The 26,926-nt window shown below is 43.9% G+C and overlaps 1 protein-coding gene across 1 annotated transcript in view; it reads left to right on the forward strand.

Moving 5' to 3' along the window:
- LOC124798743 (cytochrome P450 6k1-like) overlaps window positions 1–19,660 on the forward strand; it is a gene marked incomplete at its 5' end in the record, with an annotated part of 45,454 nt that extends 25,794 nt beyond the window's left edge. The window contains 3 exons of the mRNA XM_047262271.1: window positions 2,707–2,925; window positions 8,580–8,831; window positions 19,457–19,660. Of these exons, the coding sequence (XP_047118227.1) occupies window positions 2,707–2,925; window positions 8,580–8,831; window positions 19,457–19,623 (638 nt within the window). The remainder of the gene's footprint in view (window positions 1–2,706; window positions 2,926–8,579; window positions 8,832–19,456) is intronic.
- Between the last annotated feature and the right edge of the window lie 7,266 nt (window positions 19,661–26,926).

Consider the following 26,926-nt stretch of genomic DNA (forward strand, 5'->3'; position numbering starts at 1 on the left):
CTATCCTGGATTACATACTGGGCGATTCTCCGACCTCGTACGTTTTGTGCTGAGATGTGGTCGTGCAATTCCATACGGCCCACTGGATATTTCACCAACATTGATCCGCTTTCCATAGGTTCTCACGACAGTAGTACGCCAAAAGGCGACTAGATCCGCCGTTTCAGAGATTCTTGTTTCCTGTCGCTGGGCCACAACAATGTGCCCTTTGTTGAAACAGTTAATATGAATGGATTTCCGCATTTGCGGCCCGTATCTTCGCTATAATGACTGCCCGGTCGCCTATCTTCCGCTTACACTCTTTCCTTACTGCATCACGTTCTCGCAACACTACCAGGAGGCATTAAACCTCGCGGTAGGCTGTGGTCATTATGTTTTGGTTCATGAGTGTATGTTGGAAACAAAGATTATGCTTGAGTGCAGGTGTTCGTCATCCTGTTTTATACGAATGTGGACCTGGACCCCATACTGCGCAGGGCGCATTACACATAAAACTGCAAGACGTGATTCCCTGGTGTCTATGGCTGGTCCATCGTGCACCACCTGCCAGAGGTAATCACTTCACCTCATACCCTGCCTCTTTCCTCCGAAACGCGATCCACAATTCCCAGAGGGGTTCTGCCGGACACCAACTCACTGGCCTGGGCTTCTATGCGGAACCTAGCTCATCACGTACCCAGCTAAACTACAGGGAATGTTACACGCAAATATCATTAGGAAAGAGAAGGAATTAGTACAAAAGTAGATGGTTCAATTCTGGCAATCACTGATTAAATACAGAGTGCGTTCCATAAGTAATTCGACCAATTTTTTCTGACACATCGGCACACCACAGCGTGTAGTAACCGGCAGGGCAAAGTGGAGGGGGGTATCAGCTTCAAAACGCTCTTTGTTTCATTCGGCTGCGAGCTGCCACAGAGTCAGCATGTGCGTTTCCGTCAACCCCGTTTTGAGTTTATGTAACACGGCACAATGGATAATTCTGTAGAGCAATGGTACGCTATCAAATTTTGTGATAAACCTGGGAAGTCCGCCACCGAAACGTTTTCATTACTGCAGCATACTTTTGAGACTGATTGCTTGTCCAAATCACAAGTTTTCCGGTGGCACAAGTCGTTCATGGAGAGCCGAGAGGAGATCACCTACAAACCTCGCAGTGGACGGCCACCAACCGCACGAGTCGACGAAAACGTGACGCGTGCGCGCGATTGTTTGATCTCTGACGGATGACTGAGCCTTCAATTGATAGCAAAGACTCTAAACATGTCAAAAACAACCGTTTTCCGCATTGTGACTGAAGATTTGAATATGAGAAAGGTGTGTGCCGAACTCGTCCCAAAAGCGTTGATCGCTGAACACAAGCATATGCGAGTGCTTTGGTGCCGAGAAATGTTGGAAATTTGTGAAAATGATCCATATTATTTAAACTCAGTTATCACTGGTGATGAGTCGTGGATTTTTGAGTACGACCCTGAGACAAAAAGGCAGAGTTCAGGGTGGCACGCCCCATCGTCGCTCCATCCCAAGAAGGCACGCATGAGCAAGTCCAGGATCATAACCATGCTCATTGTCTTCTTTGACGTCAGAGGCTTTGTCCACCATGAATTCGTACCTACCGGGACTACAGTGAACTCAGCTTTCTACTTGGAAGTAACTCAAAAGACTGAAAAGGAGGGTCTCGCGCTGCCGAAGTGACATCAAGGACACGAGGAAAGTTCACCACGACAACGCCCCGAGGCACAGCGCCTTCATTGTGAACGACTTCCTGGCCAGGACCAAGACCCCATTGGTTCCCCAGCCTACCTACAGTCCTGACCTGGCTCCCGCTGACGTTTTTTTGTTTCCTCGGTTAAAAGGAGTCATGAAAGGAAAACATTGGGACACGATTGAAAGCATCCAGGCACATGTTACATCAGCTCTAAAGGACATTCCGGAAAAGGCATTCCAGGATGCCTTCCAGGCATGGAAACACCGCCTCCAGAAGTGTATCGTCGCAAGATGATGTTATTTTGAAAATTTTTGATTATTTGTTCGAATATATTAAAAAAAATTTTGAAATGTGTGTGAAATCTTATGGGACTTAACTGCTAAGGTCATCAGTCCCTAAGCTTACACACTACTTAACCTAAATTATCCTAACGACAAACACACACACCCATGCCCGAGGGAGGACTCGAATCTACGCCGGGATCAGCCGCACAGTCCATGACTGCAGCGCCTTAGACGGCATGGCTAATCCCGCGCGGCCGAATATATTCAATAAATTATTTTTTTATGAATTTCGTCGCATTACTTATGGAACGAGCCATGTATTTTATTAACTGACGAGTATGGAATTCAAATAGTAATAACTTTAAATCAGTTATCAATAACATGTGAGACGCACCAGTCAAGCAATGGATAGAAGATGAAAGAAAAATTATATTTGTACAGAATCTAGACTCTGGTAGGAAGGATGGATTAGCAGTATAACTGCATATTAAGGGTGCAGAGTTGGAAGTGGTCGAAAACCCAGCAAATGTTTTATTTAGAAAAGCGTCTATATGAAGAGATAGTATATCATTATGATAAGAGTTGCTAGTCCTGTTATGAAATGGTACCCTTTCGTAGTTTTTCATATTTTGCTTACGTGTTGTTCCTGATATGATATTTTATTGAGCCACTTTTCTCTGGTCTGCTTACCGTATGTTTCCATGTTGCTTACAGAACTGACAATGGACGAAGTGGCGGCACAGGCGTTCATCTTCTTCGCAGCTGGATTCGAAACTTCTTCGTCGACAATAAGTTTCACTCTCTTTGAGTTGGCTCACAATATCAGCCTGCAGAACAAACTGCAAGAAGAAATAGACTCAGTGCTCAAAGAGGAAGGGGACATCACTTACGAATCGATTGCTAAGATGACATACCTCGATAAAGTTGTGTCAGGTAAGTTCAGCAAACTGTTGTTATTGTTGTTGTTGTAGTTGTTGTTTAAATCAGGGCAGACGACAGCGCAGTTATGAGCCCTCGAAGCAACAGATGTAAAACAGTAGATAAACAGAGTCAATGGGAACAACTTCACCTATTTCCGGATCCACATCTGTCCCGTGTTGCTAGAACGACATAACCGTTGCTCCACCACGTCTGCAGAATGTCGTGTTTATTTCATTCACTTTGCCGTTTTCAGTCCGTACCTGGATAAAAACCAATACCACAAACTGTACACCTGTAGCCCATAGGGAAACACGTTACACCTCACGAAAACACTGAAGTTTATAACAATTTTGAAAAGTTAGTTATACAGGGCGTCTCAGGAACAGTGGTCAGTATTCAGGGATACGACAGAAACGAACATTCGAAAGAGACAAATCCAGTAAATAATGGGCTCTATAATACGTACTTTAAGACCTATGAGTGCTTCTTCATCTTCGCTACTGCGAAACAAATCTCTTTGCTTTCTGTATTTTGGGAGGTGGTAGCATGGGCCAAAACAAGAAAAAAGGACATCAAGTAAACACTGCAAAAAAGAATTTTTCTGACCAGGCATATTCCAGACATGTTCAATGGGCAACTTGTCAGGAGCGTGTACTGTCCAATAAACCAGTGGTCAGTTTCGAAGAAGTCCCTACCATAACTCGCCGGCCATTACACTTTGCTTCGTGGGGCTGCATGAAGAAGAGACCTCTCGGATTGTACAGGGTGTTACAAAAAGGTACGGCCAAACTTTCAGGAAACATTCCTCACACACAAATAAAGAAAAGATGTTATGTGGACACGTGTCCGGAAACGCTTAATTTCCATGTTAGAGCTCATTTTAGTTTCGTCAGTATGTACTGTACTTCCTCAATTCACCGCCAGTTGGCCCAATTGAAGGAAGGTAATGTTGACTTCTGTGCTTGTGTTGACATGCGACTCATTGCTCTACAGTACTAGCATCAAGCACATCAGTACGTAGCGTCAACAAGTTAGTGTTCATCACCAACGTGGTTTTGCAGTCAGTGCAATGTTTACAAATGCGGAGTTGGCAGATGCCCATTTGATGTATGGATTAGCACGGGGCAATAGCCGTGGCGGGGTACGTTTGTATCGAGACAGATTTCCAGAACGAAGGTGTCCCGACAGGAAGACGTTCGAAGCAATTGATCGGCGTCTCAGGGAGCACGGAATATTCCAGCCTATGACTCGCGACTGGGGAAGACCTAGAACTACGATGACACCTGCAATGGACGAGGCAAATCTTCGTGCAGTTGACGATAACCCTAATGTCAGCGTCAGAGAAGTTGCTGCTGTACAAGGTAACGTTGACCACGTCACTGTATGGAGAGTGCTACGGGAGAACCAGTTGTTTCCGTACCATGTACAGCGTGTGCAGGCACTATCAGCAGCTCCACGGGTACACTTCTGCGAATGGTTCATCCAACAATGTGTCAATCCTCATTTCAGTGCAAATGTTCTCTTTACGGATGAGGCTTCATTCCAACGTGATCAAATTGTAAATTTTCACAATCAACATGTGTGGGCTGACGAGAATCCGCACGCAATTATGCAATCACGTCATCAACACAGATTTTCTGTGAACGTTTGGGCAGGCATTGTTGGTGATGTCTTGATTAGGCCCCATGCTCTTCCACCTACGCTCAATGGAGCACGTTATCATGATTTCATACGGGATACTCTACCTGTGCTGCTGGAACATGTGCCTTTACAAGTACGACACAACATGTGGTTCACGCACGATGGAGCTCCTGCACATTTCAGTCGAAGTGTTAGTACGCTTCTCAACAACAGATTAGGTGACCGATGGATTGGTAGAGGCGGACCAATTCCATAGCCTCCACGCTCTCCTGACCTCAACCCTCTTGACTTTCATTTATGGGGGCATTTGAAAGCTCATGTCTACGCAACCCCAGTACCAAATGTAGAGACTCTTCGTGCTCGTATTGTGGACGGCTGTGATACAATACGCCATTCTCCAGGGCTGCATCAGCGCACCAGGGGTTCCATGCGACGGAGGGTGGATGCATGTATCCTCGCTAACGGAGGACATTTTGAACATTTCCTGTAACAAAGTGTTTGAAGTCACGCTGGTACATTCTGTTGCTGTGTGTTTCCATTCCATGATTAATGTGATTTGAAGAGAAGTAATAAAATGAGCTCTAACATGGAAAGTAAGCGTTTCCGGACGCATGTCCACATAACATATTTTCTTTCTTTGTGTGTGAGGAATGTTTCCTGAAAGCTTGGCAGTACCTTTTTGTAACACCCTGAATAGCATACGTGATGTGCTGGTTGTCTTGTGCAGGACAAGTAGCAGTCGGGATTAGAGGCTGCCCAAACAGTTTCCTTCAGCTGCGTTCCTCATCTTCCTAAAGCCATTTCATCTAGGATTATTCATTGTTGATTATGTTAGTTTATTATTTTGTCCCTAATAGCTCATTTCGAGCTTCTGGTTCTTATCGAGCGATGCAAGTACTTTATGCAGTTTCGGCCAAAACATCCGACCACCAGCTTAATAACGTGTCGGTCCGCTTGAAGCGCACTGCATGTTGCTGTGCAGTACAGGACGAGAGTCCAGCTCACGTCAGCACGGACCCTGGACCCCGCTAGTCCGCCACCATGCGCGCCAAATGGGAACGGCTTTGACTCCGAACGAACACTACAAAATGCGCACACATCCCGTCTCTCAGAAAACTTCAAGATTTCTAGCTGAACCGTACAGCCTGCTATTCCTTCCCCTCAAACAGGACATGGCCGGCAATCGCAAAGTATCAACACTCTTACGGCCAATGTCGAGCTTCCTTCATGCACAATAACGAGGCCAAGAAAAACGCGCTGCGATAAAATATCAATGACTTTTCGATTCACCCTTCTTCTTCTCAAAAGCTGCTCTTTCTGATGCGCCTCTGTGACGTCAAAAACATATTTTTTTTCCAGTCACGCGTTTTCGGCCAGTAACTAGCCTCGCATCAGAGGTCCTCTGAAAGTAAAAAACAGTGCCCGATGCTAAGCTCTTATATTTTCTGCAAGCCATGTTTCTTTAGGAAACCGTAAGATTGTTGTCTTCTTAAAGCACTCATCCGAACACGAGAAATCGCCGGCCTCCCACTGACAGAGGGCCTTCCTTGGCCTCAGCTCGGCCACAGGGTAGGCCTCAGTTTAAATGCACAGTAGTTGACAGCCCCGTGGGTAGCCCGGTATCGTAACTTTCATGGAGTCTACACTAGAGGCTGCCCACCTGTGCAGGTGCCGGTGGGCTGCTGTTTTTCGTGATGTCAGTCACTTCATTGCCTGTTCCTAATCCACCATGCTTTCATTACCCCCCAATTAGTGTGATTTTCTCATATTAAACGAAAATGGGCTTTTCAAAAAAATTTAGTTTTCCAACTGATCACCACATTTATTAGAAGACAAACTACGGTTCTGAGCCGAATATTATGATAAAATAGTTTCCACCCATTACATATTACAGTGTTTATCATGCATGATGCGTACACACAACTTGCCATGGGTTGGAAAGGAACAGCTTCTGCTTTCCAGTCACGTGTACGAATAACCTTAGTTGGATTAGATTTGGCTATTTTTCTAGAACCGTTCATATTTGACTTGTTTAAAGTAATGATAGGTAGTTATCCAAGCAACGTAAGGAAATTATCCCAAAATATTTGTTCATTGCCTATTAAAAAGAAGCCTTAGTGGTCTCCAATGAATGACTTTGCAGCTTGATCAATCACCATTAAATATTGATAAAGTCAAAATGCACTTTCTTAATAGCTTGTTTGTCCGTCTTTGGAACGAAATGCATCACTGATCCTGCGTACCAGGGATCCGACAGTTTGTTGGTAAGTTTGAAGTTTGTGGAGGTATATATCATTAGATGTCTAGGCACAAATCATACACTTCGTGTAAATAACGCGCCACTGATTTGCGTACCCGGTGATGGCGCCCGATAGTGACCCACGTGAGTTCCATATGATTTAAACCAGGCGAATTTGGTCGCCGAGACATCAACAGGAGCTCATCAAACCACAGTAACACGGTTCTGGCTCCTAGACAACGACAATCGTACTGCTGAAAGACGACATCGCCGTCGGGGAACACATCAAGCATGAAGGGATGCAGGCGGTTAGCAGCTGTCAGCGTGTCTTCGATTACTCCACAGGTCCCATGCAAGTGCAGGGGAATGTCTCCCATCGCGTAATACTGCTCCACCAACCTACGCCGGTTGTGCGCTGCACGTTTCGAGCCACCTCGATGGTGGTGTTTGTGGAGACAACTAGCGACCTTGTGTAGCAAAATTGTAATTCACCTGAAGATCCGACACGTTTCCATTGATCGACGGTCGAATTCCGATGGTCCTGTGCCCACTACCATCGTAACTGACGATTTCGTTGGGTCAACATGTGAACACATAGGCGTGGCCTGCTGCGAATCTCCATGTACAACAATGTATGATGAACGGCGTGGTCCGAAACACCTGTGCGTGCACCAGCATTGTGCTCTTTCGGCAGGGATCGCACACATAGCCATATATCCTACTTTACAGAGATGACGAGTATCCGAACCCCGCTTGCTGCTGTGGCCGAGTGGTTCTAGGCGCTTCAGTCCGGTTCAAAATGGTTCAAATGGCTCTGAGCACTATGGGACTTAACTACTGAGGTCATCAGTCCCCTAGAACTTAGAACCACTTAAACCTAACTAACCTAAGGACATCACACACATCCATGCCCGAGGCAGGATTCGAACCTGCGACCGTAGCTGTCACGCGGTTCCAAACTGAAGCGCTTAGAACCGCACGGCCACACCGGCCGGCTCTTCAGTGCGGAACCGCGCTGCTGCTACGGTCGGAGGTTCGAATCCTGCCTCGGGCATGGATGTGTGTGATACTCTTAGGTTCCTTATGTTTAAGTAGTTCTATGTCTAGGAGACTGATGACCTCAGATGTTAAGTCCCATAGTGCTTAGAGCCATTTGAACCATTTTTATCCGAACACCACGGTCTGTGAAGAGTCATAGACTTCCAACGATTTATCGCCTAGTGGTAACTTCACTGCCCTTTTGTCTCTTTCCATAGGTGCTTACGACAGTAGCACGTGAACATTCGACCAGCTTCGACGTTTTCGAGATGCTCGTTCACAGGCTCTCCGTAATAATAATCTGCCCTTTGTAAAAGTCGCTTAAGTCATTTGATTTCCCCATTTAAAGCCCATATCTTTGCGACGATGAACCCGTGTCTGCTCTGCTTACGCACTTTTGCTACCATGCCACGTGCCCGCAATGCAACCAGGTGTCGCGGCGGGCAGTTGTCATAATGTTTCAGCTACCAGTGTAACTGTCACATGCGCCAATGGAGAGAGGAAACAGCTCTTAGTAATAAATGAAGGCGTCATTAAAATTATCCGCCACTGTACGAACACAATTCCAATGCTACTTTTGGTTGCTTCCTGGTTGCGCTCGTATACGCTAGAGCCTGGATCTTGCTGCTTTCTTTATGGCGTTGTAACTTGTATTCGACTGATTTGAGAATTTCGCGTATTTTGTTACCATGTTTGTCAGCTGTGATTCTTAGCCGAGAAAGTTAACTGATGTTTCATTCACTTCCAGAAACACTGAGAAAGTACCCGCCACTGGCTTTCTTGAACCGGGAGTGCAACAAGGACTACCAGGTGCCGGGCAGCGATCTCGTCCTGGAGAAGGGCTCCACCGTGCTGGTGTCGACGCTGGGGCTGCACCGGGATCCCGAGTACTTCCCGGACCCCGAGCGCTTCGACCCCGAGAGGTTCACCGAGGAGCAGAAAGCCCGCAGGCACCCCTATGTCTACCTGCCGTTTGGGGAGGGGCCGCGCATATGCATAGGTGAGTATTCTCTGTTCAGCTGTACAGTTCGTCACTGACACGTTGATCTCCACAACCCTTATATTTTCCTTCCAGGACCTAATATAACATGGACTACGTCAATCCCTTCCCACAGCAGAATGGTGACAATAACCATCGAAGGGCCAAAGAAACTGGTGTAGGCATGCGTATTCAAATACAGACATAAGTAAACAGGCAAAATACGGCGCTGCGGTCGGCAACGCCTATACACACTATGTAATCAAAAGTATCCGGACACCCCCAAAAACATACGTTTTCCATATTAAGTGCTTTGTGCTGCCACCTACTGCCAGGTACTCCATATCAGCGACCTCAGTAGTCATTAGACATCGGGTGAGAGCAGAATGGGGCCCACCGCGGAACTCACGGACTGCGAACGTGGTCAGGTGGGTATCACTCGTGTCATACGTCTATAATCGAGACTTCCACACTCCTAAATATCCCTAGGTCCACTGTTTCCGATGTGATAATGAAGTGGAAACGTGAAGGGACACGTACAGCACAAAATCGTACAGGCCGACCTCGTCTGTTCACTGACAGAGACCGCCGACAGTTCAAAAGGGTAACAGGCAGACATCTATCCAGACCATCACAGAGCAAATCCAAACTGCATCAGGATCCACTGCAAGTATTACAACAGTTAGGCGGGAGGGCAGAAAATTTAGATTTCATGATCGAGCAGTTGCTCGTAAGCCACACATCACGCCGGTAAATAACCAAACGACGCTTCGCTTGGTGTAAGGAGCACAAACATTGAATTACTGAACAGTGAAAAAACATTGTGTGGAGTGACAAATCACGGTACACAATGTGGCGATCCGATGGCAGGGTGTGGGTCATCTGCCAGCGTTTGTAGTGCCAACAGTAAAATTCGGAAGCAGTGGTGCATGGTGTGGTCGTGTTTTCATGGAAGATGCTTGCACCCCTTGTTGTTTTGGGTGGCACTATGACAGCGCAGGCCTACATTGATGTTTTAAGCACCTTCTTGCTTCCCACTGTTGAAGAGCAATTCGGCGATAGCGATTGCAACTTTCAACACGATTGTGCACCTGTTCATAATGCACGGCCTGTGGCAGAGTGGTTACACGACAATAACATCCCTGTAATGGATTGGCTTGCACGGAGTCCTGATCTGAATCCTATAAAACGCCTTTGGGATGTTTTGGAACGCTGACGTCGTGCCAGGCCTCACCGACCGACATCGATACCTCTCCTCAGTGCAGCACTCCGTGAAGAATGGACTGTTATTCCCCAAGAAACGTTCCAACACCTGATTGAACGTATTCCTGCGAGAGTGAAAGCTGTCATCAAGGCTAAGGGTGGGCCAACACCATATTGAATTCCAGCATTACCGAACTTGTAAGCGAGTTTCAGTCAGGTGTCCGGATACTTTTGATCGCAAAGTGTAAGGCAACAAGTGTCTGGCACGGTTGTTAGATCGGTTACTGCTGCTACAATGGCAGGCCATCCAGATTTAAGTGACTTTGAACGTGGTGTTACAGTCGGAGCACGAGCGATGGAACACAGCACCTCCGAGGTAGGGATGAATTGGGGATTTTCCCGTACGACCATTCCAAGAGTGTACCGTGAATATCAGGAACCCGGTAAAACATCAAATTCCCGACATCGGTGTGGGCGGATAAAGATGCTGCAAGAACGGGACAAACGACGACTGAAGAGAGTCGTTCAATGTGACAGAAGGGCAACCTTTCCACAAATTGCAGCAGATTTCAATGCTGGGACATCGACAAGTGTTAGCGTGCGAACTATTCAACGAAACATCATCGATATGAGCTATCAGAGCCGAAGGCGCACTCATGTACCCTTGATGACTGCACGACACATAGCTTTGCGCCTCGACTGAGCACGTCAACACCGACATTGGACTATAGATGACTGGAAACATGTCGTCTGATCGGACGAGTCTCGTTTCAAATTGTATCGAGCTGATGTACGTCGAAGTGTATGGAGACAACTCATGACAACTCAAGAATCCATAGTCCCTGCATGTCAGCAGGAGACTGTTCCTGTTCAAGCATGGAGTGGGGCCTGTGCAGTTCGAGTGATATGGGACCCCTGACACGTCTAGACACAACTTTGTCTGGTGACACGTACGTAAGCATCCTGCCTGATCTCCTGCATTCATTCATGTCCATTGTGCATTCCGATGCACTTGGACAATTCCAGCAGGGCAATGCGACACCCCACACATCCAGAATTGCTACAGAATGGCTCCAGGAACACTCTTCTGCGTTTAAACACTTCCGCTGGCCACCTAGCTCCCAAGACATGAACATTATTGGGCATATCTGGGATGTCTTGCAATGTGCTGTTCAGAAGAGATTCCATCCCCTCGTACTGTCACTGATTTATGGACAGCCCTGCAGGATTTATGATGTCAATTTTCTCCAGCACTAATTGAGGCATTAGTCGAGTCGATGCCACGAGTTGCAGCACTTCTGCGTGCACGCAGGGGCGCTACACGATATTAGGCAGGTGAACCAGTTTCTTTGGCTCTTCAGTATAAATAACTCAAACGCAGACACAGATTAATCATGAATTACGTTTCTTTTTCTAATTATGAAATGTATCCGTTCACACTTAGAAGGAACATAAACACATTAAAAATTGGAATACACAGCACTGATGTTGCAAAATGTTTATTTTATATTGCGTTGTGAATCGGCTTTCAGCCTTCCAGGGGATTAGCAGAATACTGAAGACTGAACAGGCAGTCCACACAACATCAAGGACAGCCTCTATTTGCGCAAAGCTTGTTCTTTCGAAAGATCTGTAACCATTTCACGACTACATTTCCATACGAAAAACACAAATTATAACGCTTCAATGTTATAAGGGCATGAAGAAAGAAATATTCTGTAATTTTAGGAACTGAAGATGTAAGTGTAAATTCCTACACCCACTGATTGACTGACGTAAATATCTTGTACCAAGCTAGTTGTTCAGATATTTCTTAACGTCTCTCAACTATACAAAAAATGGTCAACTGTCATTAAGGATACTGAAACAGAAACGAAGAAGGTATGAACAAATATAACATAGATTACACTCAAAGATTAAAAACGTAAGAATATAAGGCTAAAAGAATACACAAAGTGAGCAAGTGAGTGCCGATGCGGACTACAATGTTAGGTGAAGAAAACTACTGATAAAAGTGATGAACAAGCGAAGAGAGAGAGTGGTGGCGGGAGGGTGAGGTGAGGAAGGAGTCAATGCAGTGTGCGGAGTGGGGAATGACTATGATGTTTACAACAAATATATTATCTAATGGTGGGGAAAATGTTAAGTGGCAGCTTCAACCTTAGCAATGGTGAATAGTGGAACTGTATTTGATCATGCAGGATTAAGTCAGGATTCTATGATTGATGTTTATTGATAGCTAGAGTTTTAATTATCGTCAGCCTTCCGCCTTTATTTGCTCCATGGGCGATATCACATTCAATATCGTAAAAATGACATTGAATCAGGGCATGCTCAGCAAATGTTGAATCTTTCTTTCCCAATCTCCACCTCATTTCATGTTAAGTCAGGATAGTGTTATAACCAGACCTGGCTGACCCACATATAACTGGCACACAAACTGCACAAAATCCTATAAGTCCCACTACGTTGTAACGGTGAAATTTTATTTCTGCTATTGAACGGAATGTGGACAACATCATTCCGAGCACAAAAAGTTGATACGTGAGTGTATTTTCGCAGTCTAAAATTTTCAATACATCATTGCAGATTATTTCTAGGTTTGTACACGTATAGAATTGAAGAACTGTAATTTGCATTTGTTGTATAGGTGTACGGTAGTAAAAAGTTGCATGTCTTTGGAAATAACAAGCTGTGTCCAAGTAGAAATTTTCTCTCATATTGTATGGACTGTCTGCTCAGTCTCAAGTTTTCTGATCATGGTTTAGAAAGCCAAATGTCAGTTCAGAACGAAATACAAAAGAAGTATTGAGGAACATTATATTGCGTATTTCAGTTTTTAAATTTTTTAATGATTTTTAAGTCATCATTCTTCATTTATACTGTTTTGACGCTGTGTTACAACATTTACAGTCTTGCGCTAGTATTTTTCTTTCTCTGCTTAGCTATTGCATCCAGCACAATGTATAACCTCTCGTCTTGGCTTGCCCCCACAACTTTTCCTCTCTACTGCTCTTTCAAGTGCCAACTTACCTAGTTCTGTAGGCTATAACATATGTTCCGTCCTCTGGTAAATGTCTACCATAGACTTCTATTCCCGAATATTCCTCCTAGTACTTAATTTCGTGTTTCGTGGGTCCACTTAATTTTTCAGTCTATTCGATAGCAGCACATTTCAGATACTTTCCGTTTATTCTTCTCTGGACTTCAGATGCTCAGCATTTTACTTTGACAAAATACTGTGCACCAGATACAATTATACGGACCTCTTCCTCAGTTCTACGTGAATATCTGATATCAGTAAAAGCTCTTCTATTGACGAAAGTGTTTTTCAGCTGTGCCAGTCTAGAGGGTGTTCAGCAGGCGCTGACGCACACTTATAAACAGAGATTTAAAATCGAGTAGCATAAGATGGGTGGGGGAAGAGGGAGGAGAGATCCTGTGGGGCTATATTAACTACATGGCGTCCATTTTGGAAGCCGCCATATTGGATGAGATTCGTAATTAAACGGACAAGGTATCAAGTGATATACTGGGTGGTTATAATTATGTGCAGCTACTGACGCAGGTGTACTGTGGGCTGTAATTATCGTACGGCACCGAAACTTGCTAAATTTTCTGATGTGTTAATGTGGAACCAATTCACGCTGGAAAATAATAGTTCCAGTTTTGGCCACCAGGCGGAATTTTAGCGCAGTGAGTAAAGGAAAGGCGTATAGAAATGTTTCCGTATTAATGGATTAGGAACGGGACGTGGGCAGAAAAGGTCAAACAAGTGAGGAAGGCATAATGTTGATTTTATTATTAACCGCCATTAACATAATTTGTTCAGAATGAATATTGTAAAACGACGTGATCAACAGTTGCTCGCAGCAGTTTCGATAAAATTTCAGCAACGTGTCCTTGGTTACAGGCCTTCATATCAGGTAGAGATCAAACGTGCAGCAAGTAAACGCGTTCTTTCAGATATCCCCAGAGCCAAAACTCACGTCGATTCAGATCAGGTGATCTTACAGGCCATCCATCTGGAAAATCTCTGGAGACAAGACGTTCGTGGAACTGGATCTAGTATGGCTGCCAGTGTAGAACAGAGCGTAAAACTTTCCGTACTGTTGACTATGGGATGGACAATTCTCGTGACACTGCAGAGCCACTGCACTCTACCCAGGGCACTTGCTGCATGGTCAGTTACAGCAACAGCAACCTTGTAGATAACTTCCACCGGAATAGGACGTCTTCCTCTTCCAGGTAACGCACCAAGTCCACCCGAGTTTTCGAATTTCATTATCATCTCCTGTAAACAATTTAATGACATCGGGTCTCTTCTCAGACGTTTCAGTTGGGGATACTCTCTCAATGCAGCGCTGATTGCTGACGTTCACAAAACACAGTTTCACTAACAGTGCACCGTCTCTCTCCTCAATAGCCATACTGTTCACTCACTTTGTGTCTTGTCAAATGACAGTGTGGACGTCATACCGCCACACAAACGATGTACAGCCCGAGTTTTGCACCTGCTGGCCACAACTAGAAGTAATTTATTTTCCAGCGTAACGCAGCAGTAGCGCATTACCGTATCTATAAAATTACGCTGCCATACGATAATTCAGCCCACACTGGACTTCCGTGAGTAGCTGCACTTTAATTATAATTATAGCCATCCAGTTGCAAAAAGATAGGGAATTACAAGAGAAAAATAGCGGTGCTTTCATTTGAGCATATTAGACTTGGCAACTGTTTCTATGTTTCGATACAGTGTATCGATACGTGGAACTGTTTCAGTGTTTCGGAACGGCAGTGGTTCACTGTTTCGAAACAGTGGTGTTTCATTCCGCCCCTGTCTCGGATGACCGGACCAGATTCGATCTCGAGCCAGACACATAAACTGTATCGTTGTTTCAAAATAAGGCTGTTTCATTCCACCTGTGCTTGGAACGGACTAATTGTATGGAAACAGTGATGTTTCATTCCGCTCTGTGTCGGACGAGATTCGGGCTCGGCACAGTTACTGAAACACAACATACCACTTCATGAAATACTTTCAAGAGTGTCGAAATCTTTTTGACAAGCAATAGCATGAAGCTTAAGATATTCGATAATAAAGCTTCGTTTCTAGCTGACTGTCCTATTCCGAAATGGCGTAACATCTGCTTTATAAACAATAACCAAACAATAAAACAACGCATGCTATTCACATTCAAAATAATAAAAATGTGAAAATCATTCAGTTAAATTACACTTTTTTTATAACATACGCTTCTCTGTTCATGTACAGTAATCATATTAAGAAACGCAAGTAAGCCTACAACATTTTGAATAACAAAAGGCGTAGAGTGACAGTTATTAGACATATACATAAATTTAATGTAGGTATAATTGCAAGCAATCTGTTTGACACATCACTGATAGTGTAATGGTGAACGGGAAGGGCTGGAAAGCATGGTGAATTTATAGTAACGGTTCGAAACACATTGCAAGACAAAATTTTTTTCTGTTATATTTTGTTGTTTATTCGAGTTATTTGTGAGTCTATAGTCACTGTGCCTATTATCCACGATTCCCTTAGTGTGCATGGAAATTAGCAGGATGGGTATATTACCCATACTAACGGAATGTGGGAATCCCAGTAGCATATCCGTTGTTTCTGCAGTTTGCTCCCACCTCCAGTTCCGTTCGTGATGGTTCTTCTGTCTTCAGCTATGGCTGTCCTCAGCCACTTGAAAACTATGAAAGTCACACGACACGAAAGCAGCGCATTTGCTGCCGGAAATACGAAACTGCCAAGACGCCTAAGTGATAGTTTCATACTTCCTGCGACATGATCAGCGCTCTCGCACCTCATTTGTGTTTATATGGACATACTTATAGAGTAGACATTCAAGATGATAAAATGTGTACGTTTATTAGATTAGAAAACACAAACTGTTTCACTGTTTCGAAACATCGTATCGAAACATTACATTGTACTGTTTCATTTGTTTCGAAACAGTTACGTGTTTCAGTTTGCTCATCTCGAGAGCATATCTTTATTTATTCTCGTGTTCCGTAGCGTTCTGTACAGAGCGAGGCAGATGCTGGTGGTAACATAAAGGGGCTACACGATATGCTCGACGTGTTGACCAGCGCCTTGTAGCGTTATTGCTATCCGCTTTAGCCACTGCTTATGGACTTTAACCATCGCATGTGCTGAAGAGCGAGCAAAAGCATCAAGATCCCATATGCAACGGCATGCGTAATTACAACCAGTCCTCTGTACGTGATCACAGCTTACCGGAAGCAGTAAATTCTGAACTGTAATTGAACCATATCACGACAGATATCAATATTCCTTCGTCCGTAGCCACTTTACATCGTCCAGCTCATAGTCTGCCTGCGAGAGAGCAGTTTTCACGGAATTTTCAGAGGGGTTCCACATCAACACTGAGTGGTCTGTTGTTTGGTGGCGTTTAAATCCTTCGCTATAACATGGTTGTTCCCCCCCCCCCCCCCCCCCTTGATATAGCTACGGTGTCAATATGTTCGGGTTGTGGTTACACCATCAACTTTCACACCATCAAAAATCAATCATAATTCGAGAATGTACAAAGCTATGCTCAAATGAAAGACGTAACCATTTTTTCTCTTGTAATTCTCCAGCTGTTTGATCTGTTATATGCAACCCTTTGCATGTGAAAACTGCGAGCTGCATCTAAGATGGAGGTTCTCGAAATGGCCGCCTTGTTGGTAACGCAGCCTCACAGATTATTCCTCTCTCCCATTTCGCATTACTTGCTTTAAATCTTTGTTTATCCGCCCGTTTACTTTTTAAAAGTATGACAGTCACCTATCGACCACCCTATGCTTTAATCTTCCTCAGATCTTCGTTTGCCTCACAAAGACACGTGTAGACAGACGTCCAACACATGAAAGTTACACCAAATTTGTAATGCGAACCATGAATTTAGCTAAGCACGAACTACACGTTCAGCAAAAAGTTCTTTCACTACACCACGGCAGACAAGAATGCCCACTCCAGTTCCAGCTCCAGCGTTTCTGGCGCGGCAAGTAGCGATCTGATTGGCTCGCTCGTCTGTAAACCTAAGCTTTACTTCCCGTACACTGCAAAGACAATCCATAGCGAACCAAGTCGTTCGTTATTGATGCTAGATACAGAATAGCATCTTTTCCAGAGAGTCTGCAACGACTAGTGTGCGAAGTAATTGAAATATTGATGTAGTAGACACAAATATAAAAGCTGTGAAGTAACAGCCAACTTTCAAGTTCAACGTAGCATAGAGTATGAGGTTATGAGAGACCAACGAATGCTGCAGGGTGGCTATAATTAAAGTGCTGGTACTCACGGAGCTCCAGTGTAGCCTGTAATTTTTATATGGCAGCGAAACAGGGGCACATACACTAATGCGTTAATGCGGAACCGATTTATACTGTAAAGAAATTGGTTCCAACTGTGGCCACCAGGTGTAAATCTGGCACTATGCAATATTTGTATCACGATATGACATCCACGCTATTATTTAGCAAGCCACGTCATTGAGTCAACAATACGGCTCTCGAGAAGAGAAACCGTTCCTTGTTAATGAAAATATTTTATGTAAACGGCAGCAGTTACAGGGCTTCACTGAGAGAGTATCGCTATCTGAAAGGTCTGAAGACAGGCCTGATATCATTAAATGGTTTGAAGACGATGTTAATGAAATCTGAAAACAACTGTGAGCTTGTTGTGGTAGCAGAAAAATGATGGTGATATTTGGTTTATGAGGCTCTCAACTGCGCAGTTATCATCGCCCGTACAAATTCGCAATCTTTTCACAGTCCCGTCACGTCACTTTTCCTAAATGATGATGAAATGATAAGGACAACACAAACACTCAGTCCTCGGGCAGAGAAAATCACCAACCCGGCCAGGAATCGAACCCGTGACCCCGTGGTCCAGACGCAGCAACGCTAGCCACTAGAGCACGAGTTGTGGACACCAGTAAAACGAAGGCGACCCATCGGGGTGGGAATTATTGACGAGGTTTCCGTTGCTGTAACTGACCACGCATCAGATGCACTGGCTGGTGGTAATGCCCGGGCAGTGGCACGAGAGTCGTCCATCCCATGGTCAACAGTACGCAATGTTTTGCGGTCTGTTTTACAGTCATACCCATAGAAGATCCAGACGGTGCAGCAAGTGAAACATTATGATCCCCTGCAACGTTCAGAATTTGCTCTTTGGCTTCTGGCACAGATCGAAGATATTAACGTGTGGCCAGACAATATTCTGTGGAGTAATGAGGAACATTGTACTCTTCAGGGTACATTGGATATACAGAAGTGCCTAATTTGGGGTGCTGTTAAACAGCGTTTTGGGGCACGAAGAGCCATTGCACTCGCCATATGTGACTTTTCATGTGGATCCACAAGCACCTTAATTCTCTACTCGTTTTCCTTTGAAGAGAATAACCCAGGGGGGCTGCCAGATGTACCACGACGTCTACATGTTATAGAGATCTCATTCTTCATTCTTTGGAAGAGCGCAACTCTGTGGAAACCACTGTTTTCACGCAACATGGGGAAATACCTCACGCCTTCAGCCAGTGAAAGATCTACTTAACGCAGCCTTCCGCGAAAGTATTATCTCCAGAGGCTTTCCAGAAGCATGGACTATATGACACCTGATCTGAACCCATGCGATGTTCGCTTTGGAAATATCTCATGGAACTTGTTTACCAGAACCACGTTCGATCTCTACGTGATCTGTTGGCAAGTATTCAGGAACAATGAATAGCATTTTACCGGAAATGCTGCGAGCAACTGTTGATCACTCCCGTTTTAGGGATGCAGCATCTCGTCGACATCTTAGATACTCGCACTGAACAAATTGCGTAAGCGGTGGATAGTAAATAAAATCAACATTATGCTTTGCCCACGTCCCGTTCCTGATCCATTACATGTAGAAACATTTCTGTACGTCTTTTTGCATTCACAATGCAAGAGTTGCACATCGTGGCCAAAATTGGAACTAATTTTTTTTCCAGCGCAAATCGGTTCCGCATTAACGCATTAGAAAACCGACCAAGTTTCGCTGCCATACGATAGTTACAGCCCACACTCGCCAGCACCTATTGCATTTACGAGCGTCAATATCACTCATAAGGTCTTCTTTGTGGTGTTTCTACTGTCTTTCTATGTCGAACCCTTGATATTCAGCTTTCATTATTGCATTCCATATCGCCAAAGTACATTCTAATACTTGCAAACCACGTGTATGAAAACCTGCGGTTTTTGTTGTTGTTGCTTTCGTTGTGTACTATGTTTTCAGTCCCATCGTTAAACCATGGCATTTGACGCACATATCTTGTAATATCATGTTCCACCATATTATATTGATATTTCAGTTGTAATAGGACTTTTGCCAAGACACTGCCTGTTCGTTTCACCTCTGTACCTTTGTGTTTCAGGTATGAGGCTGGGGCTGCTGCAGACCAAAGTCGGACTGGTGTACATCCTGTCAAAGTACAACTTACGAACTGTAGAGCACACACCATCGAAGTTGGATTTCCACTCAAGGTCTTTCATACTCCTATCGAAAAGCGGTATTCACCTCCGCCTCGAAAAGAGGAAATAAAACAAAATTCCAGACAAATAAAACTTTTAAAATTCTAGAGTTGCAGTTATGACCCTTCTTCTTCCTTAAAACAAGTTTGCATCCATTTTGCGATAGGCCTTGTTGAATTCTAACGTACATTGTAATACATCTAATTATTTTCGAAGATAATAATGAGTAATGAAAACGTGCAGTCACTTTGAACGTTGGTACTGAACTTACGGCCAGATGGAAAGAGGTTCACAATTTCAGTGAGACATGTTTCAAATATTTATTTTATGCAACTAAACTGCGTATATCAATGTGTACATCACCACTGCTCAAAAGAATTAGAGGACCATGATTTTTGGGTGTCTGCGTACTCCAGAGAAAGAATTGAGGAGTAGGTGTGTTACAAAATGATTTTTTTTTTATTTGCGAATTGACCACTTAGGATCACACTACAATTTCATTTCTTCTTTGTCTAAAGTTTTCTCCTTCATCTACATCTGCATGGATACTCTGCAAATCACATTCAAGTGCCTGGCAGAGGGTTTATCGAACCACCTTCACAAATTTCTATTATTCCAATCTCGTATAGCGCGCGGAAAGAAGGAACACCTATATCTTTCCGTACGAGTTCTGATTTTCCTTATTTTATCGTGGTGATCGTTCCGCCCTATGTAGTTCGGTGTCATCAAAATATTTTCGCATTCGGAGGAGAAAGCTGGTGATTGGAATTTCGTGAGAAGATTCCGTCGCAACGAAAAACACCTTTCTTTTAATGATGTCCATCCAAAATCCTGTATCATTCCTGTGAGACTCTCTTGCATATTTCGCGATAATACAAAACGTACTGCCTTTTTCGATGTGCTCCGTCAGTCCTATCTGATAAGGATCCCACTCCACGCAGCAGTATTCTAAAAGAGGAGGGACAAGCGTAGTGTAGGCAGTCTCCTTAGTAGGTCTGTTACATTTTCTAAGTGTCCTGACAATAAAACGCAGCCTTTGGTTAGCCTTCCCCCCCACAACATTTTCTATGTGTTCTTTCCAATTTAAGTTGTTCGTAATTGTAATACCTAGGTATTTAGTTGAATTTACGGCTTTTAGATTATACTGATTTATCGTGTAACCGAATTTTAATGAGTTCCTTTTAGCACTCATGTGGATGACCTCACACTTTTCATTATTCATGGTCAACTACCAGTTTTCGCACGATCCAGATATTTTTTTCTAAATGGTTTTGCAGTTTGTTTTGATCTTCTGATGACTTTATTAGTCGATAAACGACAGCGTCATCCGCAAAAAAACCGAAGACGGCTGCTCAGATTGTCTCCCAAATCGTTTATATAGATAAGGAACAGCAAAGGGCCTGTGACACTTGTGGTGTCACCGCCAGACACCACACTTGCTAGGTGGTAGCCTTTAAATCGGCCGCGGTCCATTAGTATACGCCGGACCCGCGTGTCGCCACTGTCAGTAATTGCAGACCGAGCGCCACCACACGGCAGGTCTAGAGAGACGTCCTGGCACTCGCCCCAGTTGTACAGCCGACTTTGCTAGCGAAGCTACACTGACCGATACGCTCTCATTTGCCGAGACGATAGTTAACATGGCCTTCGGCTACATTTGCTACGACCTAGCAAGGCGCCGTATTCAATTGATATTTATTATGTGAAGCATGTATCATCAAGAGAGGTGTTCTACAATTGTGGATTAAAGTTAAGTATTACATCATCTACGTACTTTATTCGCAATTCTCAAGATATTGTCCTGTTCCAGACCTCACGCCAGTCAGCGTGTAATTAAACGCGTGCATTTCGGCCTCCTCTAGAAACACAGTGTTGGCTCTTCTGCCAACACTACAACACTACCTTGGGGAACGCCTGAAATCACTTCTGTTTTACTCGATGACTTTCCGTCAATTACTACGAACTGTGACCTCTCTGACAGGAAATCGCAAATCCAGTCACATAACTGAGACGATATTCCATAAGCACGCAATTTCACTACGATCCGCTTGTGTGGTACAGTGTCAAAAGCCTTCCGGAAATCCAGGAATACGGAATCGATCTGAAATCCCTAGTCAATAGCACTCAGCACTTCATGTGAATAAAGAGCTAATTGTGTTTCACAACGGTGTTTTCTAAACCATTGTTGATTGTGTGTCAATAGACCGTTTCCTTCGAGGTAATACATAATGTTCTAAAATCCTGCTGCATTCTCCATTACTACTTCATATGGACCCTGTGCTGTTGTTTCTGTTTATCAGTCGAGGCTCTTCCAGTCTTCTCAGTTCTTTAGACTTGAAATCCTTCCAAATTTTGAATCTTGTTCCGAAATGTATCCGTATTTAACATCTGAACATTTGCAGAACTTTACGAGCTTCCTTAATCCATGTCGTTGCCGTCTTCTTTTTCCACAGGTAGTCGAATAACCTTTTGGTCATTCTGGTTTTGTTCATTCTGATAACCTCCTCTTTTTCAAGGTCTCCGAGATTTTCACCACCTTTTTGTAGATTTCACTATTGCTCCGTAGTTTCCAGCCAGTTTCAACCTGGGTTGGTCCAATGATTTTCCGTAATATCTTTTTAGTATCTCCAGCTTTTCCAACTTGTAATTTAGTGAGAGGCATTCGCTGGCATACAGGCACTCTGTTTTTACCACATCAATGTAGTGCTTTATTTTGGCATTCCAAGACATGCATTTTTTGGTGTAAAGTTAATTCGTAAGCTATGTCCATTTTTGACACCTGGTCCCCCACAGCACCTAATTTCAGTCAGTTGTTTGGTATAGTTTCACCGGGGTACTTGAATCTTTTTACCCTCTCAATCTGTCCAATCTCTGCTTCAAGGAATTGTGATCATGTTTGACACTTGTCGTGAATTGGGTCTTCTCTATCAAGATCCTAAGTCCTGTTCAAATCGTTCAAAAGGCTCTGAGCACTATGGGACTTAACATCTGTGGTCATCAGTCCCCTAGAACTTAGAACTACTTAAACCTGACTAACCTAAGGACATCACACACATCCATGCCCGAGGCACGATTCGAACCTGCGACCGTAGCGGTCACGCGGTTCCAGACTGAAGCGCCTAGAACTGCACGGCCACACCGGCCGGCCCCTAAGTCCTGTCTTGCCAGCGATACTTTCCAGTGCGTTGATCTGTATGGCCGCTTCTTCTAAGTTCTCTGAAAGTCTTACAAAATCATCAGCAATAGCCAAGCAGTTGACTTTGATTCCTCCCGATTTTCTTCCTAGACAGATCGGGCTAATCCCTTGATTTTCAAGCTCGGAATTCCAAATTCGCACATGCTTCTCCAGGACACAGATAAATAGTATTGGTGATAATACACATGTCTTGAGTTCAAATGGATGGGACAGTTCTCCCATAAACTTCACTTTGGAAGATGTGCCTGTTAAGTTTTCTCTGATAATGTTTGCCAGCTTGTTTTTGACCCCAAATAGTCTAATGATCCTATCTAGGGTCTCTCTATCCACCGAGTCAAAGACTTTTTTTAAGTCAGTGAAAGAAACCACTATATTTTTGCCATTCAGCTTTCTGTGTCGGATTACTGATTTGAAATTAAAAATTTGTTCGGCACGGGAGCGGCCTTTCTAGAACCCACCCTGGTATTCTCCAAGTTGTCTATCTAGGATTCCTTCAGTTCTACTCAGCAGTATCTTTGAGAGGACTTTGTAGGTGACTGGTAGTAGTGACACGCCTCTGTTACAAAATTATTCCCTTATTTTTCACAAATTAACTGAACTCTAAATCTTCATTATATCCTTGTTCATTTACATAACAGGAAATGAAATGTCCTACAGGTGTCAAAAACAAAGTGGAAACAGTCATTCATCCCGTCGTACTGGGTGCTGTTCAATGGACTTTGAGAGCTTCAATTACGCGTATGCCCTCCATGAGCGTTTATCGCTGCCTGACACCTACGTGGCGTGCAACGTAAAGCCTACGAAAGTCATCCTGTGGTATCTGATCTCATTCTTCAATGAGAGCCCTTCAGAATCCCTGGGAGTTCTTGGACTGTCTGTGCTGGAACAGGGCGACCACGAACACATCTGCCAAGCATGTCGACACATGATCTATGGAGCTTAAGTTTCCATAACTTCAATATCCAGGCTTCGCAAGACATCCCTGGTGATGCCCGACACTGGGACCTCCCATTATCGTGCACGGTAAGGAATTCAGGGCCACCATCGTATGCAGAAGCCACTGCTTTGTCCAACAGGATCTCTGGCTGGAGTAAGGCGACAATGACAAGATGCGTACGGATGTCAACAATGATGCCTGCCCGCACCAACACAGAAAATTGAAAAGATTTCCTGGATAACATTTGGCAAGTAACCCTTACAACGGCGTCACCTTGCGTCGGAGGGGATACGGCCTCGTTTGTTAATAACAGTTTCCGCCAGTTAAGAAGTTGCCAGTTGACATGGGAACGGCTGGAACTGAAGGCGAGCTGCGAGATGTCGTAGCAAGCGCGGTACTTGAACAAAACATTTGGGTCGTCATGTACTGTGTCGTAGCTTGTTGCTAACAGTCTGATCGGACACAACGGCTCCAGTAGCCCTTCTGTGACCGTCTTGCAGAGCTCTGGCGATATCCATACGACGCCGCAATGCAGGGAGGGCCAGATATACAGAGTGGTCCATCTGAAGATTCGGATGAGTTTATCTCGGAAACTATACATAGGGTAAAAATAGTGGGTAAGACAAGTTCGTAAGCTCAAAGGCAGACATCAAATGATTCTACATGTGAGTGGGTGGGGCAGGGGGCAATTTTTAAATCTCAAATGGAAACACCCATTTTTTATTGCAGATTCTGATTCTCCATAAAAAAAAGTAATCAAGTTTTGTGTAACATTTTTTAAAACCATTGACAGATGGCGCTGAAATGGAGAAAAATTAAAATTGGGGAAGAACTGCGATTGATCCGAGAAGGACGCATCAAATTGATGCAAAATGTGCACCAATTCTGTCGGTACGCCAAATTAAGCTATTTTTTTACAAAATGTAACCTACCCGCCATAGTTTTTAATGGAGGGAGGCGGAATGTTATTAAAATCACGTTAGGGAACTCTTCAAAATTACATTACTGACCCGACTGTGGGGGTACTGTGGCCAAACCACGAACTATGGCTCAGTATAAAGGTCGGTGCAGTACGATAAGACGTCACTTCACTTTCAGATTGTGAACCATAAACATCAACTGACGAAAGTAAATTATTCTTTAGCGAAACATGGCTCACTATCCTCCTACAGAGATTGTTGATATGATGTTAATTTTAGGTGAATACCATAACAACTACGCTGCAGCTGCGCAGTCGTTATCCAGACAGACGACATCCAAGCGTAAACATTATTCGAAATTACACTCAACGAGCTCGAAATGGATACATCCACCGTCCACCTCGTTATCGCGAATACAATGAAAATGACGCTCTACCCCTACCGTTCTCGCCTGTGTTCAACTGGATCCCCAAATTAGTAATCGTGCGATTCAGAGACAAACTGGAATACCGAAATAAACTGTTTTGAGAATTTTGAAGGCACATAAATATCATGCGGATCATATCACACTGACACAGGCATTAACGCGGAAAGATATGCAAATACGCCTGCATTTCTGCCAATGGTCCTTGGAAATGATATGAGCTGACAATGATTTTTTTAGATACGTTATGTTCATCGATGAAGCCACATTTAAAAACCCGTTGACAATCACCACAAATGGTCGTTAATGGTCTGGTGTGGAATTTTAAGCGGTTACTTGGTAGGACCGTTTTTTTTTTTTTTTTTTTTACCGTAATGTTACTGGAGGATCTTATTTACAACTTATCCGCGATGATTTGTTGGGGCTAATGGAAGATGTTGATTTAGAAACTAGGTAATGAATGTGGTTCCAACAGGAGGGAGCAGCTCCCCATTATGCTAAAAATGTGCGGAAAGTTTTAAATTTGCGGTACCCTGGTCGGCGGATAGGACGCGGCTGACCAATTCAGTGGCCTCCACGTTCACCAGACCTAACATCTCCTGATTTTTTCTAGTGGGGTTATTTAAAAAATATTGTTTATGAAAGACAGCCCACAACCAGAAGCGATATGGAGAAACGCTTTCGAAGAGCGTGTGCAGCTACGCCACGGGATGTGCTGCTCAAGACTGTGGACAACTTTCGCAGACGATTGACTTTACGCATTGAAGGAAATGTGGATAATTTTGAACAATTTCTTCGTGGCTAATTTTATTAATTAAGCACCACAAATTGTGAGAGGCAAGGGGACTCACACTAATGAAACACCCCATGGGAACATCATTCTACTACGTCCATGTCGTTGTTCCTGGGTAACGCTAAAAGTAGGATACAGTATATTTTGTACAAAAATAGCTTAATTTGATGTCACGAAAGAATTGGTGCACATTTTTTATCGATTTGATGCGTCTTTCTTTGATAATTCTAAATAAATCAGAGTTCTTCCCCAATTTTACTTTTTCTCGATTTCAACGCCATCTGTCAATGGTTTAAAACAATGTTTCAGACAACACTTAATTACTTTTTTAAGGAGAATCCGTATCTACAATAAAAAATTGGTGTTTCCATATAAGATTTAAAAGTTGCCCCCCCGCCCCACCCAAGGGGGATGTCCCCCTTTCAGCTTACGAACTTGTCTTACCCACTATTTTTACCCGATGTTTAGTTTTCGAGATAATCTCATCCGAAACTTCAGATATACCACCCTATAGGTCTTCAGGTGGGGTTATAATGCGTCGACGGCCTCGCCCAACTCTCCATGTGTATTGATCTGTCTCCTATGGACGACATATGGCGAGATATTGCTGTCTGCAGCAAGACGACGAAAAGTCCACCCCTGTTGGATCAAACAGACTGCCCTTTCCATTTGCACTGCATTAAGGCGTCGGACTGCATGTGCTCAATTGAATACAATGTCCTCAGATACTAACTGCCGTCTATGTACCTCACTGCATAACACTGGGACACTAATACTCACTTTCTTGTCAGGGGTCAACTGATACTGTAATGCATAACACAGCCAAAAGATACATACAGTACTGGCCGTTAAAATTGCTACACCACGAAGATGACGTGCTACAGACGCGAAATTTAACCGATAGGAGGAAGATGATGTGATATGCAAATAATTAGCTTTTCAGAGCATTCACACAAGGTTGGTGCCGGTGGCGACACCTACAACGTGCTGACATGAGGAAAGTTTCCAACCGATTTCTCATTCACAAACACAGGTGAACGGCGTTGCCTGGTGAAACGTTGTTGTGATGCCTCGTGTAAGGAGGACAAATGCGTACCATCACG

The sequence above is a fragment of the Schistocerca piceifrons genome, chromosome 5 (assembly GCF_021461385.2).
Source record: "Schistocerca piceifrons isolate TAMUIC-IGC-003096 chromosome 5, iqSchPice1.1, whole genome shotgun sequence".
Classification (NCBI taxonomy): domain Eukaryota; kingdom Metazoa; phylum Arthropoda; class Insecta; order Orthoptera; family Acrididae; genus Schistocerca; species Schistocerca piceifrons.